Source organism: Trachurus trachurus (genome assembly GCF_905171665.1).
Source record: "Trachurus trachurus genome assembly, chromosome: 8".
NCBI lineage: Eukaryota > Metazoa > Chordata > Actinopteri > Carangiformes > Carangidae > Trachurus > Trachurus trachurus.
The window spans coordinates 8,006,076-8,023,239 of record NC_139905.1 but is presented as its reverse complement, the minus strand read 5'-3'; the positions used below and the strand labels follow the sequence as shown (position 1 = coordinate 8,023,239).

At 40.8% G+C, this 17,164-nt stretch overlaps 1 protein-coding gene across 1 annotated transcript in view; it reads right to left on the bottom strand.

Annotated features, from left to right (window-relative positions):
• The window catches only part of mybpc2a (myosin binding protein Ca), a 50,720-nt gene extending 40,933 nt beyond the window's left edge, over window positions 1-9,787 (bottom strand). Inside the window, exons 1-3 of the mRNA XM_083977754.1 lie at window positions 9,772-9,787; window positions 561-644; window positions 308-456 (exon numbers count right to left, since the gene is read on the bottom strand). Coding sequence (XP_083833880.1) covers window positions 308-456; window positions 561-618 — 207 coding nt within the window. The 5' untranslated portion in view covers window positions 619-644; window positions 9,772-9,787. The remainder of the gene's footprint in view (window positions 1-307; window positions 457-560; window positions 645-9,771) is intronic.
• Between the last annotated feature and the right edge of the window lie 7,377 nt (window positions 9,788-17,164).

The window sequence follows — 17,164 nt, the reverse complement described above, 5'->3', positions numbered from 1 at the left end:
TATTCCGCTTACTTCTGCTTTAATAGATGTTTCTATTTCTTCTACTATTGATTAGTGTATAAAGGGTGTGTGAGATCACATGTCTCATCATCATGTCATGGGACTTGGAAAAAATGGCTCGAAACGTCATGTGAATAAATTATTGCATTGGAGCTCTTTTGGTGTTGTGGACTTTTCTTACCCTTCAGTTTACGCTCTTTTTGGTCCAGCACCTACCCAACATTGGGCAAGTAGGATGTGCATGCTGTTTGTTACTTCTATTTTGTAGCATAGAAAAGAAACGTGTGTAGCAATGAATGACACACACCTTGGTGTTCCTGTCGTAGGTCTCTTTAAACTGCAGGTGCTTCCCGGCCTTGCTGCCCAGGTCGAGCCACTTCCCCTTCAGCCACTTCATGCCCGGCTTCCTCGTTAAGTTCGTTGAGTCCACTTTAGCCACGAACGTGATGTCCTTGCCTGGCAGGAACAAACAGGAAGTGACAACATTAATTAATTAAAGGAGAATTAAAAAGTGGAGCGGAGAACTTTTAGTTTTTTTGGAGATAATTCAGGGTTCAGACCTTTTGTGGCTGTGGCGCTCTCCGGCCTCAGCACAAACATGCCGGTCAGCTCCGACATCTGAGGATCCTCTCCTGGGACATGCTCTGTGATACAGTATGTGTGTGTGTGTTGTAGAGGACATATTAAAGCAAAACAGCAAAACACTCAGATACAGTAGAGGCACATATTCAACAGTATTTAAACAACACACACATAGAGAGAGACAGACAGGACAACGACAATGAGACCAAGCAAACCTCCAAACCAGCAGTCTTCTTAATCCCGGTGCTTACTGCACTGTGGAGCTTCTTAAGTCTAATTTGATGATAAGGAGCCTCAAATCTCCAAATACCACCACTCCCCCCCCCTCTGAGCATGGGGATCTTTTCCTTTTTGTACGGTTATTTAGCACTGAAACAGAGCAACAGTCTCTGTGTTTGCGTAATGCCTTTGCTGTTTCACTGCATAAACCATATGGGACCCTGTGTTGACAAATGACAGGCGACCAAGGAAGAGGAGGAGGAGGAGGAGGAGGAGGTGCAGACTGGCCCTGCGGGGAATAAAGAAACTCCTCAGATCACCTCTGAAGACATCACATTAGGTTTGACTCTGCAATCTTCTGCCACCCTGACAGAACATAAGCCGAAGCTGTACGCTCTTATCTCGGGCGATAAAAAATGAGCTGCTCTTTTATCCGCTCGCTTGTTTCTTTTCTTTTTTTTTGCAAGTAAATTGATGTAACCTCTGTAAGGTGTTTGCTTGTCAGTTGATACGCTTTTACAGAGACGCTAACGTAATCATTTCTCTTACCATCAGGAGGCAACTCTGCATCAGAGGAAGGCAGGGGGAGAAAAATATAAAACAAAAAAAAAAAGAAAAGGAAAGAGAGAGCGGAGAACACGTCAGTCTGTACAGTATCTGAGCTGTTCAACACAAGCGTTAATTGGCCCAATGATAATCTTGACTTCAGGTGAGGAACACTCACACATCGAATATCAACGTGCTCTCACATTCAAACAAACACATCTTTCTTTTTTTTTCTCTGGCTGTAATTAACAAATCCTGTTTCTTTTTTTTTTCTTTTTCTTTACACACGCAACTGTTAATTGGTTATATCTTCAACAAATCAAGTTAAAAAAAAATCACTTTAATTGCACTGAAGTCAGGAGGTTGTGTATACAGTTCAGTTGTCTCGTTTCTTGCACAGACTTGCAGAGTACATCATGGACAAGCAGTGGGCAAAAAAAACAAAAAACAAAAGACAAAACCACCAATCAAGTAGAGTGAGTAAGGCCCCGGGTGGGCATCCATTGGACGAGAGCATGAGTTGCTGAGAGAATGGATCCAGGGTCACGTGTCACATAAGGTCATGCGCCTCCATAAATTCAGAGAGCAACCCCGTCGGCGCCTCTTCCTCCCTCTTCCTCCCTCCTTCTCTCTCCCCCCTCTCTCTGCTTTTATGGGCTCAGTTAATTTGATCTTTTAATCAAAAGTGCCCCTGAGGACAGATCCAAGTTCAGATGTTCAGGATGATTTAAAAGGTTTCGGTTTGAATGCTAAGTGGGTAAAGTTGATCCTGGAATGGCACCCAGGGGACACTTCTGAATGTTTACACTCTTATTTATTTATGTCACACCGGACACTTGCTGTGTTTGGGATGAGGGGTTGCTAAGTGAAATTAACTCCAGACACTGTCCTTGGCTCTGGGGATGTTTGGGTTTTGGACCAACGCCCACTGGGACTAATTGGCTGAAGCCCTGTTCTATTTTTGGGCGATTTGCAACAACACCACATTAATAAAAAAAAAACATTTGGTAAAAAATAAATAAAAAGTTGGGGGGGGGGAGGGGGAGGGGGGGGGGGGGGGTGATTTTAAGGGTCCATTATCTCAAAAAAAAAAAAAAAGATTCCTTTTCCATAAAGTTTCTTGGAAATAACCACATAATTTGATCAATCTCAGTTTCAGGAGAAAAAGTTTTTGGCAAATGCCCCAAAACGACAATGTTTACGTTCAAGTGCCAAAACCTGTTAAAGTCCCGAGGAATTAAATAGTGAAGGCAGCTCGTGTAGAGATGAGGTAAAGGTCAATGAGACCTCGCACTTTAACGACCAAGTGGTTATTGGCGCCAAGATCAGACGTAGCTGCCGTACAGTAAGAAGAGACAGAGATATATATTTATATATTTGAAGTTCATTTAGTAATTTGATTTAGGATATAAGAATAATTTACAATTTAAATATGGAAATATTTTTGTTAAAACATCTTAAAAGACATTTTTTTTTAACATTACATAGGGTGTTGTATGGATTATGGGGTTATTATTATAATTACACATCACGATCATGATGTAAGACTGCGAGTGGGTCGTTGTTAATCAAATGACTTAAGTTTCTCCTTTTTATTCGTTTGAGATAATGTGGCCAATGAAGCCAGATTTATGTTTCTGTATTCTTTATGCAGTTCTGTTTATATGACAGAACGTCTGACGTTAATTTATGGATTTTGTTTACCAGTCCTCGCGGCACGTTGGCAGCCGCAGAACGGCATGTACTCGACGTTGTGTCGGCTTGAAGGGATCAAGCTCATTTGAAAACTAAAGAAAGCTGAAGTTACATTGGAAGAAACGGCAGCGTTGGTTTTGTTTACAATAATAATTCTTCTTCTTGTTTTTCCTCAGGCTGAGATCTGGAAGGTTTCATGGGGCCTTGGGCTTCGGCTTGTGCACAAAGGTCAAGCCGCGTGTGGTGGCGACTGCCTGATGAACACATCGCCAGGGTTTATCTTCACACGGAATCCAGTTATAGCGGCAAAATGAAGGTAAAATAAAAATAAAAAGTAATTCTTTTTGTTTTATTGTCCAAAATCTTTCATGGTTCCAGTGACTAAACACTGGTAAACCACTGCAAAATCTAGCTGAGCTACTGGTTTTAATGTTTCCTATAGAGGCCAAATTACGTGGCTATTTCTGGGAACCTTCCAAGGAAATTGTTAGGAAATTATCAGGAATATATGGACCCGTAAAAGCCGTTCAATTATAAGTCACCTTATATCCTATCCTCCTATCCCAAACAGCTTATTATTATTACTGTATTAAAAATAGTAACATATCCATCAGCTCCATCCATGGAGTATAGTTCTATACATAGAGTGTATAGTAATGTAATTTCTCAGTTATTACTTATTCAGTGTATCATAAATTTATCATCAGAGCAGCAGCAGACAGAACAGAACACACACCGTCTCAGATTCCTTCAGCCTCATGTTGTGTGTATATATATATATAAATATATATATACACGCTGTAAAGGAATGATTCACTGTTAGGTTATGAATGATGAACAAAGGAAACAGCGTCTCATCCTGCACTATAATATTCAGCATTCGTATGATGTAGTTGATCCACATATCACACACACAGACGTGATATGTACCTGGCACCAGAAAAAAAAGATACAAGCAGGAAGTTTCAGACTCAGACCTCATCAGCTCATCTCACATTTAAAAACACTCAAACGTTTTCTTTGGATGCTTTGGTGAAACCGATCTAATCACGATACTTTTAATCACTTTGAAAGCATGCTTTTTTTTATTATTCTTCTTTACCTGTCATGAGCGTCTCTTCTTTATTTACTTATTTCACCGTCAAGGTGTTTGATCTGACAGTTTATCTGATGAATTCAGTTTCTTTTAAGTTGTGTCTTTGCATTGTTTTCATCCTTTTTGTTTTGCCTTCCTTCATCTGTTTGCTCCGAGTTGCTTTGTCACTTTCGTTTGTTACAAAGGCAGAAGTTAATTTTGTGATTATTATTAATTAATATTATTATTATTTTATTATTATTATTATTATTACACTCCAGATGTCCAGAAATCTTCAAGGCTCATGTGCTGTATATATATATCTCTGCAAAAAACAATCATCATATCAAAGTAGTGGCCATCACCAGAGCAATCCCAGGCGGACAGATACCTGAACACACACACCTCGGGTTGGTTTACACAAAGCAAGCACAACAAGGATGGGAAGCACAAGCAGGACAGGGGAACAGTGTGTCATGTCTTTTCCTTACCATCCCTAGGTTCATTGTTTGCTGAATGAAGAGAAACAATTGGTACATGGGAATTAGTCATGTGGACAATGAAGGGTTAAAAACATATCCCATAGTTCTGCTGTGGTCTCCTCGCAGAGATCTGTATGTATGTGTGTGTGTGTGATTGTGAATGAAAAAGCTACCACAAGGGTCGAATTAAAGACAATGTATAAACCTATTCACAGAGACAACTGCGATATCTTCACACACACACACACTCTCTCTCTCTCTCACACACACACACACACACACACACACACACACACACACACACACACACACACACACACACACACACAAACACACTAATGACAAAGCAAAGCGCTTACCTACTGCTCGCTGGACATCTGCTAATGAAGAATAAGCAGAGGTTAAGCAGATGAACTGGACCAAAGTGGTGGTAATGCAGATTTAATGTTCACTCTTGCGCATGCTGCACATAAACACACAACAAAGTATGACAGAATAACACCGAGCTTCATCAGACAGCAACGGGTCATATTGATTATTTTAAAGATAAATCGATGTGTTTAATTTAACAGATGAGTAAAGCCGCAATGATCACACACACACACACGCACGGACACACATACACGTACGCTCACACACACAGACAAAACTATAAAGCCAGGACAGTGCTTACCCTCTATATCAGGCTGCATTTCTGCCAATGAAAGTGACATAAAAATGTTAAATGTGACGCAGAGCGGTGGCCATTTTGAAAATTTTAATTGCAGGGCAACACAGGGATGAGATATATCTCTGAAATATGATGTAGATTTCCTATTAGAGTGTGTAACAGAGCCATCAAGACTAGAAAACCTCACTTTTTAAAGTTTTGTGTGGCGTAATCTGACTGAAACAGGTTTGTCATTTATAACAACATAAGCAAATGTAGCTTTACTGTTAAAGGGACAACGAGGAGTTTCTATTTGGTTATTTAAAAGTCTCACGTTAATGTGGGTGAATCTACGTTACCACTTGTTAATGGGCCCATTTTCGATAAATATATTGTTTTGTCTCTATCGTTATTTTGTTATTATTAGTGGTGGTGGAAATGCTGGTCGAGCCGACCGGCGTTTCTTTACTTTCGGTTTCGTGGCGAGTCATGAGAATAACGCAGCCGAATCGCCATTTATGGATGGAACTACGACGGTATGTGATCGTCTTTGAACCTCTGACTTTAATTCTTGATGAATGAAAACATGAGTCCGTCTTTCGCCGGTCAAAGAATTTCACGGTGCGCGCGGAGGCTCATAAATGTAGTGTGAAAACGCTTTGCTTTTCCAAAACTCCTTGTTGTCCCTTTAAAGGGATAGTTAAACATTTTGGCAAATTGGCCCATTGCCATAATCCCTATAGTCATAGCAGTAGGTTCGTTACCTTTAATTGTCGGTGCAAGCTATTTTTAGAACGGCGGATCAGAGCCGCAAGCTGCTCAGAACTACGCTACGGAGGCTCATGGGATTTCTTGGTTTCCCTCATCAAACTCATCAAATACACAATCCAACAACTCCAAAACGCTCTGGTGGACAAGTTGTGACCTGCACATTCACCACGCTATGAGATAATAACAGAACGTTACGAGACAGAGTTGTTTTAGAGGTAAATTCATGCGAAACCGCTGATGCACGTTCCTGTCCGGAGCAGTTTTTCGATAAGCAGTCTCTGCATTTACCTCGAAAACAACTCTGTCCCGTACAGTAACGTTCTGTTATTATCTCATAGCGTGGTGAATGTGCAGGTCACAACTTGTCCACCAGAGCGTTGTGGAGTTGTAACGAACCTATAGGGAATGGGCCAATTTGCCAAAATGTTGAACTATCCTAGATCTGGCTAAAATTTAAATTTGACAAACATTTTTGTTCTAAGACTTTAGGAAATTAAACTCAAAATCAGGTTAAAACTAAAGAAATTCAGTTATAAAACAGATTAGACATGATCAAACATGATCGGTTCTTCTTCATCAAGCTTCATCTGTTTCCCTATTAACTGAAGTTAAAAGACTTCTCGGTATTGGTGCGATACTGGTATTAGCATCCTCTGTTGCGCCCTTGAAGGACCTTACAAATAGGTCCTTCCTTTCTTGTACAATGCATGGTATCACTGTGTTATATGCAACTTAACTGCAACAGCAAATGTTTGTTTTTTTATGTTATTCATAATTAAGATAAGATTGTCATCATTAGGCTACAGCAGCAAAGTGGATAGTGCAGAAAAAGAAATAGACAAAGGTCAGTACTTAAACTGCCTGAGGCAATAACATGAAAATAAGTAGCCTAATTACCAGCACAAAAAAGAGCAACACTAATAGCAACACTATGCATAGTAATAATATTTACAATATAGACAGAAGAAAAGCTGCATTACGGTTGAGATATTGTACCTAGACAGTTTAATATCTATACGGTGACATGTTTGTGATCTGTCTTAACCTCAGATACACACCTGACATCCACCCTCATATTGTTAACGCACTTCCTCTGTGATCATGTCTCCCTCAAAAAAATATTTTCTCCTGCAGTTCAATTGCACATAAAGGTAATTTCTAGGTGACAGAGCTGGTAGCACTATATCATAAATATTAGCTTTAAGTGCCTGTTCAGGGCTTCATTGGAATATGAGACGTGTCAGCCATGCTACGATTTGCTTTTTCATTGATATTTGTAGGTAATAAATTATTCTGGGACATGTTACTGAGGGGAGGTGTTTTTTTCTTCTTCTTTTTTTTGCCAGTGTTGCCCTTCAAGCGCAGCGTTTGGGCAGAAATGAGTTTCAGTATTAGTATAACTCACAGCTCTACCTCATCATTGCACCTTGCAGACACACAGACAAATTTAATCACTCTCAGCGAGCTGCAGAAAGTTTATGCAATAATTCATCTGAAATGACTGACGGTGACAGCACATACACACTGAAACAGACACACACACAGGACAACACATGTACAATATGCTCACGGTGCACACCCTCCATTACAGTTGCTCCGAGGTATAAATTGAGATTTAATCCAACGCCGTGAATTGAATTGAAAGTGTACATGTTCACAAATATCTGCGCATAGATGTACGACATGCTACGTTTCATTCTCAAGGGACCCGTTACTTATTACCTTTAAGAGCTTCTGGCAGAGAGGAAATCTACATAATATATACATATGCACTGTGTATTTTCAATGCGCATCAAATAAAAACACGCTATACTGCAGGACAGTACATGATTCACACACATTCAGCATACGTACATAGAGCTCACATATCATGCAGCTTCTCCGCTGTGGGCTAGTAAACCCACACACAATTATTTCACGCGTTTCGCTGCATGCATTACCCTCAGCTATGGATTGGACTTGAAAGGTCAGGATTTTCAGGCGCACACAAGGGGGAAGTGAAATGAGAGGAACAATCTGCCATCCTCGATCTGTCTCAGGCCTCGTCCTCACACATACAGAACAGTATCATCTCCTCGTCCTGCAGCAGGTTGAGGAAGACGCTGACCCTCACTGACTAACTCATGGCAAAGCCTTTATCCTGTCTTTTAAACAGCTAAAATAGACACTAGAGTTACTGCATACTGCAAACAGATGCATTATTCTGGGATAATAACCGAATAATATAACATCACACTGACAGGGTTCGTCCTGCAGCCTTGACTTTAGGATGCGAATGGGAAGGTCTTCAATCAAGAACTTTCACTTAAAGGTCCCATATTGTATAATGTGATATTTCCATGTGTAGTGTGATTATAAAACAGCTCTAGGCTCTATATTAATACTGTGAAAATATCAAAGCCTCAGTCCACAGAGGAATGCACACAGCCTGTAATCAGAAACTGAGCCTTAAAACCAGCCGTCAGCACTTCCTGTGACTTTGTGATGTCATATAAATCAGCACTCTCAGCCACGCCCCCCACACCCTCTGTCCAGGTTAGCAGGATTTGGTTTCTCCAAATGTTTTACCTGAAATCTGCTAAATCTTTATTAGATCACTGAGAAAACAGATAACCAATCAGAGAGGAGCCTCAGAGCATCCTCTGTTTCGATTGGCTGGCACCAACCTGTTGTTACTAACGCTCCAAAGAATAAAAACTGGGAGAGGAGATGGAAGAACTACACTGAGATAGTTTTTGGTTCTTGAAAACACAAATATACCTTCTTACGGATCAACACTTCAAAATAAAAGCACAGGTAAAGTGTAAAATATGGGACCTTTAAGTAAAACTGAGCCCTTCGTCAACGTTGTGATTATGTTTATAGTTTCTCGTCATAGTTTGTTGGTGATTTCTCACGTTATGGAAACTGCTGCTCTTTAACGGAGAGAAACTTACATTAAAATTATGTTTAGACTCTGAAAGATGTAGTAATATCATTCCTTTGACTCAACTAAAACATTTTACAGTGGAGTCAGTTATTAAATCACTACATACACATACAATGCATGTTGCAAACTCTGATTCTGATCATAAAGCTTTATGTAAAACCGGAAAGGAGATTAAATCTAACTCCGAGTGTGTTTTTCCTTCCTGTTTATTGTCTCAATGTGATAAACAACTTGTCTTAAAATAGCCCTTTATCTAACTGAGAAGCAGACGGTGGCTACAAACTCTCAGCTGTACTCAGCACCCATAAGGTTTTAAACCGAGGAACGCTAACGCTGATAACAAGACGCGTTTTCAATGGTAGCTGAAGGACAAATGTGAAAGATTAATTTGCATGTACTGTGTGCATTCGCAGAGTTAAGTATATACCCGGGCTGAAATAGGAAAGTCAAATACACACATACACAGTCAGAGCACACACACGCACACACATACACACGTACCAATTCGTACATACAGAGTGTTGCTTACCCCATGAATTAAACACCTTCTATTTTGCTCCAAACACCTAATTTAATTAGCATCTCTGCTGCTTAAAATAAACTCATAACATGTCCTCAGTGCTAATAAAAGAATATCAAAGTGTGTGCAGTGTGTGTGCAGTGTGTGTGCAGTGTGTGTGCGCGTGTAGAGTGTATGTGCGTGAGTGTATGATGTGTGTGTGCGTGCACCAGCAGCACAGTGGGGATCATGCATCTCCACACTCAGCTCCATCACCACAGAAGTTCTGCAGCTTCTGTGTTTGTCTCATCTTTAACATCTTACCCTCCTCCTCCGCTGGCTTCTCTGAATGAGGGGAAAGACACATAATATTTTGCAGATGAGGATGATGATGCTGATGATGAAGGTGAAGGTGATAATGAAGGTGAAGGTGATGATGAAGGTGATGATGATGTTTGGGCCACACAGACCAACACCAACGCTGCATGTGACGTGTTTTTCTTACCCTTCTTGTCTGAAAAAAAAGGAGAAAAATGCATCAGAAAATGAAACAGCTTCTCCTAAGTGTCTGTTATTGAAATATCTGTTTTCCTGTGGCTGCGGTAGTTTAACTGTATAATAGCTGATTACTGTACGAGTAACTCATAAAACAAATTGGATGTGTGTGAGTGTGCAGTGTGTGGTGCTCAGATTAGATGTCATGAAGACACTCACCAGCAGGGGCTGCTGGAGCCTTATCGCCCTTGGCTGCTGCAATTAAACAACAATTATGTAAATTAATTTGTACATTCTCATTATTTCATATCATACAACACCAGCAGCACAGTGTTTGGAAAGTCACAGCTTCAGACTCGGTAAACTGTTTAAAGAGCTGCAGCTTGTGATCTGAATCCTCAGGAGGCAGCGACTAATAATCATTTCTATACATATCTGAGGGCACTTGTGTTTATCTACACTACAGGTGATATGTGTCACTATTATTTATATATGCAGGCACATTTTATATGCGTGTGTGTTCTTCTGCACAGTGTGGGCTCAGATGCACACTCTGCATCGCTAGAAACACACAAAACTGCACAAAACATACACTTTAAAAATGATTTTCATTTTGATAACATAAACACATGTTCACAGGAGTGCCCTGCACATGGAAGCTGCATTCAGGCAACCTTGTTTTTTGTGCACATCTCCTTGATTTCTGCAGGGTTTGCCTCTGGCAGAAGAGAGAATATTGGATTTCATATAGTGCATGATTCAGATGAGGCATGGTTTTACAGAAACAGTGAGGCTGAGATAAATATAAGTGAGTGTTTTCTCTCTTTTTTTCCAGAGATCATGAGGAATAATTGGGCTTAAAAATTCTGAAAGGGCCTCAAGACAAAAATGCTTTTGATAGGATAAGTACATCAAAGTTCCAGGATCCCAGATCTAGGTTAGTTTAGGAGCTGGAGGGCGTCTAATGAGATGGCAGATTAGGCATGAGTTTCTGTCTGCCAGACAAGCTAAAGCACACGGCTGCACAGTAATAATTCAACTTTGGCAGCATTCACATCGTAAACCTCCATTTCATTAATATCTCAGGTCTGCTCCCTCGTTACGGCCGATGTTTAAATGTTTAAAAAAAGAAAAAAAAGGAAAATGCTGCTCCTCGCTCTGCAGCAGGGAACGGTCTGAGCCCCACGAATGAACGAACGAGGAGCTATCATCTAATGTGACCTGCACATTCACCACGCTATGAGATAATAACAGAACGTTACGAGACAGAGTTGTTTTAGAGGGAAATTCATGCAAAACCACTGATGCACGTTCCCATCGGAGGCAGTTTTTCAACAAGCAGTCTCTGTATTTACCTCGAAAACAACTCTGTCTCGTAACGTTCCATTATTATCTCATAGCGTTGATGTGGGAAACCAAGAAATCTCATGAGCCTCCGTAGCGTAGCTCTGAGCAGCTAGCGGCTCTGCTCCGCCGTTCTAAGTATAGCTTGCACCGACAGTTAAAGGTAACAAACCTACTGCTAAAACTATAGGGATTGTGGCAATGGGCCAATTTGCCAAAATGTTGAACTATCCCTTTTAGTCTTATAGATGAAAATTGAGATGCTAGATCTGGCGAAAATGTATATTTGACGGTTCGGTTCTTCTTCATCAAGCTTTATCTTTTTCCCTATTAACTGAAGTTAAAACACTTCTTGGTATTGGTGCGATACTGGTATTAGCATCCTCTGTTACGCCCTTGAAGGACCTTACAAATAGGTCCTTCCTTTGTACAATGTTTAAATGTTTAAAAAAAGAAAAGGAAGATTCTGCTCCTCTCTCTGCAGCAGCAAACAGTCTGAGCCCCACAAACGAACGAACGAGGAGCTACAGTATCATCTCTCCAAAAAAAAACCCACCGACAACAAACCACAACTGGCACGGCACAGCAAGTGTCCCATGAGCCTACTTAACAGTGGGTCTAAGATATCAAGGCCCGGCCTTGGCACTCGGCATGTGCTCGCGGGCTGGCACACTAAGTCTGGCACACCGGTGGGGGGGCAACACGTCTATTTTGGATAAGGTTTGTTTTTCAGGCAGCAATCTGTTAATGCCTCTCTCAGCACTTCGGTCCTGGAGGGGATCCGTGACGCACCAGGCCGTAAAAAAAAAAAAAAAAAAAAAAACTTTCTTTAGATTCCCGCTGAAGCCCCGTGTCCCAGGCGCCTTTACTGTAAATCAGAGGAGAGTCGGTCTGTGAGCTGCAGATTACTGAAGTGTTCTTCAAGTCCTCAGCTGCTTCCTGCCTCTCTCACCTTGATGTCAATGAGTTTGTAGGCGCTATTTGATCTCTGACTCATTATGATATAACAGAAGACGGGAGGGAGGAGGGTTTGTGTCTCAGAAACAATCCTCACCCCCTCGGAGACAACTGGGGCTTTAAATAAATGTCATAAAATCACCATGGAAACAGATGCCTGCCGTTTCAGATGTGCCTGATTAATAATATAACCGTTTTACCCCCCTTTCCAAAAAAAAAAAGAAAAAAGAAAAAGGACCTGAAATTCAGAAAAGGAGCAGTCCCATCGGTGTCTCGCTGATCCAACAGGAATATTACAGCTTCAGAGAGAGAGAGGGGGGAAATTTTCATATGAAAGGCTGTTTAATAAACGCCAGTAAAAACCCTCAGCATGACAGCCCAGCTGAATAAAACTCTATCTTGCTCACAGATCTCACAAATTCAACTTCCTCCGACTATTTCTACTATTTTTTTTTTTACATTTTGAGTTTATTTTTGAATCTCAGGAGTTTATAGATAAAGGTGCGAGGACAATTTGAACATCCTTTCATCAGCATCAACCTGTAATGTCACTCTAATATAGACAGAGGTGAGCGTGACATTACCCTGGCATTGTTTGATAGTGACAGAGCATTTCCTTACAGTATATACGTATATATATAGAGAGAGAAAAGCTTCTTAGATGTAAAAGTTCCTTGTGTGAATCCAGAGTCAGAGTCTCATTTACTGTCGGTGGAGCGGCTGCACATCAATATGAGAATCTCAAATGAAAGTTGTGGATTCGCCGCTGTGAAGACTTCACAGAAATACTCTGATGTGACTGTCTTGAACCTTTGGGGTGGTATATGTGTTGTGACATCTTAAACAGTGTTGATTAAAGGTGTCGTCGTCATCGTCGTCGTCGTGGCTGCTGCAGTGTCAAACCTACTGTGTGTGTGTGTGTGTGCTCTTCTAAACAGTACATGAATAAAACAAATATTTTAGTCACGCGATAAATTGGAAAAACACCTTGAAGAGCTGGAGGGGGATTAGACTTGCTAATTTCTGAGAGATGCTTTAAAAAAAACACACAAGGCTAATTCATATTCCCACTGACGACCTGTTTCTTTACATCATAACTTCAGAATATCACCACAAAGCATCGCAGGCTCGACTATAGAAAACATAAAAGATCTGTGTGGCCCACGGCGGCATACAGTGGCGTGCAGTCTCGTTGTGTACATCCTGAGCAGCCTCCCTCTTCTTCCACCTCCAGCAACATGGTGCGTGCAGGTAAATTGAGTTTCCACAAAAGATTTTTTTTTTAGTCCGTCAAGGTCACAGCTGCCTCCTCTGCCTGTTTTATACATGTTACCAGGCTCATCCTTTCATATCTAATTTATGAGCCCTTCACTGCTCACGGATTTTTATTCTTATTTAGACAGTTAACAGCGTGAGGTTGTGTATCTGGAGAGAGAGCGTTTGATTTCCTCTGTGAAAGACTTTATGCAGATGACCATGCAGTGCAGAACCACGCTGAGATTTTTTTTTTTTTTTATGTTTTATGTTGGGAACTCGAAAGTGGCAACGAAAGGTAAGTGTGTCAAAGAATAAATAAAGAAAAAACGAGACGTAGCGAGGAGGATGGGATGGCGGCAGCAGCAGCAGCAGCGGGGAGGCCATCTTTGAACTGAGCGGTTAACAAGGCAGTTTTATATGTGTGCTCTTTAGTTGACGTGTTAAAAACAACACGCTTTGAGTTGTTTTTTGGTGTTTGACCTTTGTAGTGTCCAAGAGGTCATGCAAACTGATGTAAGTCCTAATATATTAACAATGTTTACGCGTTAATGTTTAGAGGGTGTAAAGTTTACCATCTTTTATACAGTCTATGTGCTTAGCCTGCTTAACATCTTAGTTTAGTATCTTGGCTAATATTTTCTGCTGGAAGCTCAAGAACTGAAGCCAAGAGGTTAAGTCTGCTGCTGAAATTTACAACAAATTTAATGTATACAGTATGTGCTTAGAGATTAGTTTACATAACACTTTACACATTAAAGAGGAACTATGCAAGATTTTGAACAGCTTTGGAGAGATTGTGCTGGTTAAATGACTTGTTACGGGGAAAATGGAGACTCTTTGCCTTCCGCGTCTCTTGGCCGAAAACCAACATTGCAAGATCAGAGCCTCAGACCCGGTGTCCCAGCTCTTGTCTCGGTGCACCGTCCGGGACACAAACACGCCACTTAACCAGTAATCTCTTGTTTTTGACAGATAAGAATATACATCGTAAAATGTGTATGATATATAACGTCATCGACCCCATTACCTTCTTGCCCACTAATATATTATCACTGGCCTATGTATTTTGCTCACAGAGAAGAAGAAAGAAATCCCATTCGCCTCCGTAGCGTAGCTCTGAGCAGCTCGCGGCTCTGCTCCGCCGTTCTAAAAATAGCTTGCACCGACAATTAAAGGTAACGAACCTATAGGGTTTATGGAAATGGGCCAATTTGCCAAAATGTTGAACTATCCCTTATTAGTATTTTCACACTGTAGACGTTACTTTTATGTGACAAACAAAAGTTTAATGTTAAACTGATGGTGGTTTATCCTCAGTGCAATCCATCAGAGAGGTTGTTGAGATATTTGACTGGATAAAGTAAAAAAAAGAAAAAGAAAAGGCATAACCAAAATGGAAATCTGCATTGAATATCAGGAGAAACCCTCTACCAATGTCGCTCTAAAGTAAGAATCAGACTCACCAAGGTGTGTGGGATTCGTCCTTTAGGCTTTAAGTTTCATCAGCTCCCGACATAATAACACTCATTATTTAATTTAGGCAAATCTACAGCATCTCAATTAGCGGAGGTGTGACGTCATTCTCTACCGCAGCTCCACTTTGAGATTTGTCCTGATAAGACGGTCGTATTTTCTATTTCCCCCCCTCTAATTATCCATAAATGACCTCTTTCTCCTTCAGCATATACTTCACTTCACCACCTCCTGCTCAGGTCGCTCCGTCCTCTCTGGGACAACTGTGACCCCCTATAACACCTGGCCTGGATAACTTCACTCTCCAGGTGAATCTGGTGAGTCAGTTGGATAGCGTCTCCATTGCTTCTTCCTTTTTTTCCCCCCCGCTCCTTCTTTTTTTTCTTTTTAACTTAATCCAAATCCCTACTCTCAGCACTTTTTTGTCCTACCACTTCTTTGTCCTACTTTAATTTTTGAAAAAAGAAAAAAAGGCAGGTTAAGTAAGACGGGGAGAAACTAAAGCGGGGCGAGAGAAGAAGAATGAGCCGGGCCAACGTGGGGGTCAAGGATGGCGTGAAGCTTCACATTAAGAGCCAGAGGGGGGTTGGGTTTGTCGGAGGCGGGGTTGGGGTTTGGGGGGGTTGGGTTGGTGGTGAGACGAACTCCATTTATATTTAACGAATCATGTGAGGTCGGGGTGCTTGTTGAAAGAGGATTTATTTACTCAGTTTTCGCTGACCCCGCTGTCACTGTCACATCTCCCTCCATTAAATACTCACATTACCCGATGCTTCTTAATTATAGAAGGTTTTTATCTCCCAAAGCTTATCACTAATATCAGTTTAAACTCTGCAGGACTTAACCATATTCTGACTAAGAAGTTGAAATGTAATGATACCTAAGCTGAGACCTAGAGGTGGGGGTATGGGTGGGAGGGGGTGCCGGTGCAGGCTTTTAAAGCTCAGCTGGTAAAGCAGCTAACAGCGCCTGTGTGGGGGATTTCTCTCTGACCACGGCTGATAAAAGATGTATGACCGCCTTGATTCTTCAAGGCTCTTACGACATAAGCATCCGCTAAATGGCATGTAATGTTTCATATATATTTCACTGCCTTACACGGGTGTGTATATATATATAGTGTATGTATCATTCATCATTTTTTATGCTTTACTTTACTCGTCGCTCTTGGGGACGGCAAAAAGCTGCAAGCACAAAACCGACGTTGTGAATTAATTAGCAACAGGAGTATTTGAGGTTATCGCGGTAATAACTTCACTTTTCGAACCCCTACGACGGTGGCTCGATCAGATATACACCTACAGTACAAACTAACTGACCAATCAGATCACTGGAAAAACACTGAGTCGTCCTTTCCTACAGGATCCTGGCAGGGACAAAACAGTTTACAAGAAGGTGATAAATGAGTAGTTTTGCTCAGAACAACACGAGGAGACTTGATGTTTCTGATTAGAGCAATGATCTACACACTGCTAATGGTGTGTCCTATAATTAACAACATTTAACGTTTCAGTCTGATTGACTCGTTAGACATAAACTACTTCTCTTTTCTGTCTCTCCTCTGCAGCAGAAAGAAAAGAGCAAAAAGAAACTTCCTGATGATTCAGGTCCTTTTTGCAATAAACCTTTATTATTAGAGAAGATTGCTAATGTCTGTTTTCTATTCCAGCTATTAAATCATATAATTAACTTTTCACATAACTACTAGTGGCCCATCATCATTTCCTCTCATATTAGGTATCTTAATTATTAGTATTTTGTGTTTCATGATGGTTATAATAAAAATCCACAGTTACCCAGGTTCGAGTCCAACCCGTGACCCTTTGTCACTGTATCATCCCCTCTCTCTCTTTCTCAACATTAAGGCAAAAAAAAAACTTTTAAACAAAATGATGTGTGCTCTTGTTGTTCAATGTTTATACTTCAAAAGACACAAAAACAAAGCTGGGTTGTGTGAATTTGCAGCAGATGTTTTATCAAACCTATTGAAACCTTTTTCTGAATTTGCAAGGTGGTTTTATATTGTTTCCTTAAGTCGCAGCCGGTTGAACCTTCAGGGCCACCGTACAGTACCATAGGTTTCACTCTAAAACCAAGTAGCACCCAAACTACATGATAACAAACAGCAGCAGAGAAGCGACTGTTCAAGATGTGATTGCACATAAGACAGATCTGCTTCTGTTTGTTTGTT